We start from the raw sequence: 3,203 nt of genomic DNA, 5'->3' as shown, positions 1-3,203 counted from the left end.
AACTAGTGCACCAACTGAAACTGAAGAACCCTAATCCAAGCACTTGGGAGATGGAGACAAAGATCAGAAACTCAAGATCACTCTCAGCTGTACAAGAGAGCTTGAGGCCAGCCTGGGAATATAGATCCTTTCCAGGAAAGGGGGGGAAATTAAGGGTCTAGAGATTAGGCTTCATGATAGAGGCTTGCTTGCATTACAAGGTCCTGACCCATCATTATCAAATCAAACAAAAATACCCTTCACATTCATTTTGATTAGATATCTTTATTTTTAAATGTCATTTAATGTATATGTGTTTTTATGTGTGCACAAGCTCTATGCTGCATGTGTGAAGGACAGACAACAGATTTTGGGAGTTGTTTCTCTCCTTCAGCTACAAGGGACCAAGGGATCAAATTCAGGTCCTCAGACTTGGCAGAAGCCTGTTTAACCACTCAGCCATCTCACCCATTTTTAAGCTCAAAAGCCTTTCCTTCCTTTATAGAGTTTCAAAAATAATACAAATATTTGCATGTTTTAAAGTGTACTCCAATAGTATTTTGTCAAATTATTTATGCAGCCGCTTCTTTAGGTTCTCAAGGTGCTCCACACCAACATCTTGTAATTCAAGTACCAAGGCTTTATGTGAAGAAGGATCAAATAAAATAGTCATTAGGCAACACAAATCTATCAGATCTCGCTGACATTTTTGTAACCCTTTTAGGAAGTTTTGATATTTCAGAGGGTCTTTTTTTAATTGCTTCATTTCTGGTACTGAAAAGCCTATCATACTGGTAAGTATTTCATCTATAAAGTCCACATCTAGATAGGCGGTGCCATCAGAAACCTTTGCAGTTACACACCAGCAGCCACCGGAGCTTGAGAGATTCCCAGTCAAAGTGACAATAAATGCTTTGACTGTCACAGTGGTGACTTCCTTTGGCTTCCTGGCCATTAGAACAGACAAATAGATAAAGGGTGGAGAATGTAAGTCCATGTCAATAGGGAGATCAGTATTATTCTCAACTGATCTTAAAGACTGAGCCTGTAAAGGGGAGCCATTTTCATTAGAAACCTCTGAACTCTTTCCTGATAGACAGGTTCCTAATTTTCTGTTTAACATTTTATTACTGGAGCAATGTTCATCTGAACTGTCAATGTTTTGCTCTGTTGTATTACTGACTTCCAAAGTCTTACTGTCATCTGTAAAATCATGGGCTAAGAGTTTCTTATGGTCTCTTGCAGATGGGCAGCTAAAAAATTTGTCTTTGTAAACTATTTGTTCAGATAATTTTTTTTCATTGCAATTGCTGTTTTCTTGTTTATTAATCAAAGGAGTATGGTTCAGAGTATTAGGTTTATGTGAAAATATCTCTACACATTTATCTGTGTTTTTCTTCAAAGTTAATGGTTGTAATGCGTTTGTTTCCATCTGTTCTTTCTGGACAGTTTCCTCTAAAAGCAAGGCCTCTTCCAGCGAGAAGTCGTCAAACTCTCCACTAGTGAAATGCACAGACTGGTTTGGCTTCTCCTTGTGCTTTGAAGAAATATTACATCCGGGCTCAAAACTAGACTGAATTATGGGAGTGGGAGTTGAGGAGCTGCCTGTGCTGAAACAGCTTCCTTCCGTGGGTGATGTATCATTGCTTGCTGCAGGCTCTTCACTTTCATAGAGACTTGCCAAGAGTTCTTCATCTGAAGGTCCTGAAACAGCATCCAACCCCCCTGAAACTCTGGACAAACTGTGATCAGAATTACTTGGTACAACTGAAACTGTAGGATCAAGTTCACCAATTAATCTTGCAAGTACTTTCTCTTGAGCATATTCTTCTGAAAGACCATCTACCTCACCCCCTAACACCTTCACATTTTCTGGTTTCAACAAGAGAACACCAAGACGGAATGAAATGCGTCCATGAACCAAAATTTTTGTACCTGGAGGAAGACCACCATGGAGAGCTGGAATAGACTGATACTCCATCCCTTGAATTTGAGTGACACCATCCGTGAGCTGTAGCATCAGCATCCGGGAAGGCCTTGCTTCCCACGGTTTTGGAGTAATCTGTGTTTCAGCTGAAACTAGATCATTGGTTGTATTCTTTCCTCTCAGCTTTTGTAACTGGGAATACGCGGGCTGACTTACATCAACCAAAGAATTGATCTGTAGAGCATAAAATCCATTCAGTTCTCCCTTTGGAATTTCTAAAATGTTATCAGGTAAGAGAGGATATTCCAAGTCTCTCAGGTCAGTAAGAAGCCATTGCTCCAAAACCTGTTTGTTTATTTGTGTTTGGCTCAAATTAACATTATTATTTTCTTCTTGGATCCAATTAACACAAGCTTCCAGCCACATTAGAGGCACTTTAACATGCCATGTTGCCAAAAGCCAGGTTTCAACTCTTAATACATCACTAGTTAAACTCATTTTTTAAAATAGGAGCATACACATCCACCTGAAAACAAATAGAAAAGAGATTCAATAAACATAAAGTTACATTTGTTTCTTTTAAACAAGAACATCTATGTCCACTTGATTCCCTAGACTTAAATACAGCACCTCTACCTCTCAAATCCACAGGCAGGCCTAATTACTTACCACACCCTTTACACCTTTCTCTCCAGCACTAAAAACTACTTGACTTTCTACCCAGTCAATACGCAAACCTTACAAGTACTAAGAATGAGGAAAAACAAAATGCTTATGAGCTAGCTTTGTCAAGGTAAAGGCTACATGACCTAACGCCAGTACTTTAACTTCTCTGACTCAGTATTTTCATCAGTATCACCAACTGTCTTACACGGTTGTTCACAGACTGATATGTGAAAGGGTAAATGTCAGATCTTTGAAAGACAGTCATTACTATATCTTATTATCTTCTCAAAATTATAATTAGATTCATTTTTTATCACCCCCTCCTTTTTTCCCCCCAAGGTCTGATCATTTATTTGTTACCCTTATAGACTTATTTTTGACTGGACTCAGAAGTAGAAGCTTTCAGTGAGGACAGCCTTCGCCTCTTGGCAATCTGTTCCTCAATGGCAGCATGGGCCAGGAATTCTTCATGGCCTCAGGTGGCCTCACAGGCTACTCACTCACATCAGGCTGTTCCTCTGCACCCTTACGTCTCCAGATCTGCCTCTCTTTACAGTGCCCAAGCTGTTCAGCTTCTTTCTTTCCCATCTCTCCACCCCATTTTTTTTTTTTTTTTTTTTTTTTTTTTTTT

At 39.3% G+C, this 3,203-nt stretch overlaps 1 protein-coding gene across 3 annotated transcripts in view; it reads right to left on the bottom strand.

The window, feature by feature from the left end:
- Positions 1-234: 234 nt before the first annotated feature.
- Positions 235-3,203, bottom strand: part of Rmi1 (RecQ mediated genome instability 1) — a 9,377-nt gene continuing 6,408 nt past the window's right edge. For all 3 annotated transcript variants that reach the window (XM_005355295.3, XM_005355297.3, XM_026782917.1), the window contains exon 3: positions 235-2,432. In XM_005355295.3, the coding sequence (XP_005355352.1) occupies positions 548-2,404 (1,857 nt within the window). In that variant the 5' untranslated portion in view covers positions 2,405-2,432 and the 3' untranslated portion in view covers positions 235-547. The remainder of the gene's footprint in view (positions 2,433-3,203) is intronic.

This window comes from Microtus ochrogaster, chromosome 16 (assembly GCF_000317375.1).
Source record: "Microtus ochrogaster isolate Prairie Vole_2 chromosome 16, MicOch1.0, whole genome shotgun sequence".
In the NCBI taxonomy this organism is placed as follows: Eukaryota; Metazoa; Chordata; class Mammalia; order Rodentia; family Cricetidae; genus Microtus; species Microtus ochrogaster.
This window is presented reverse-complemented; position numbering and strand designations above follow the sequence as displayed.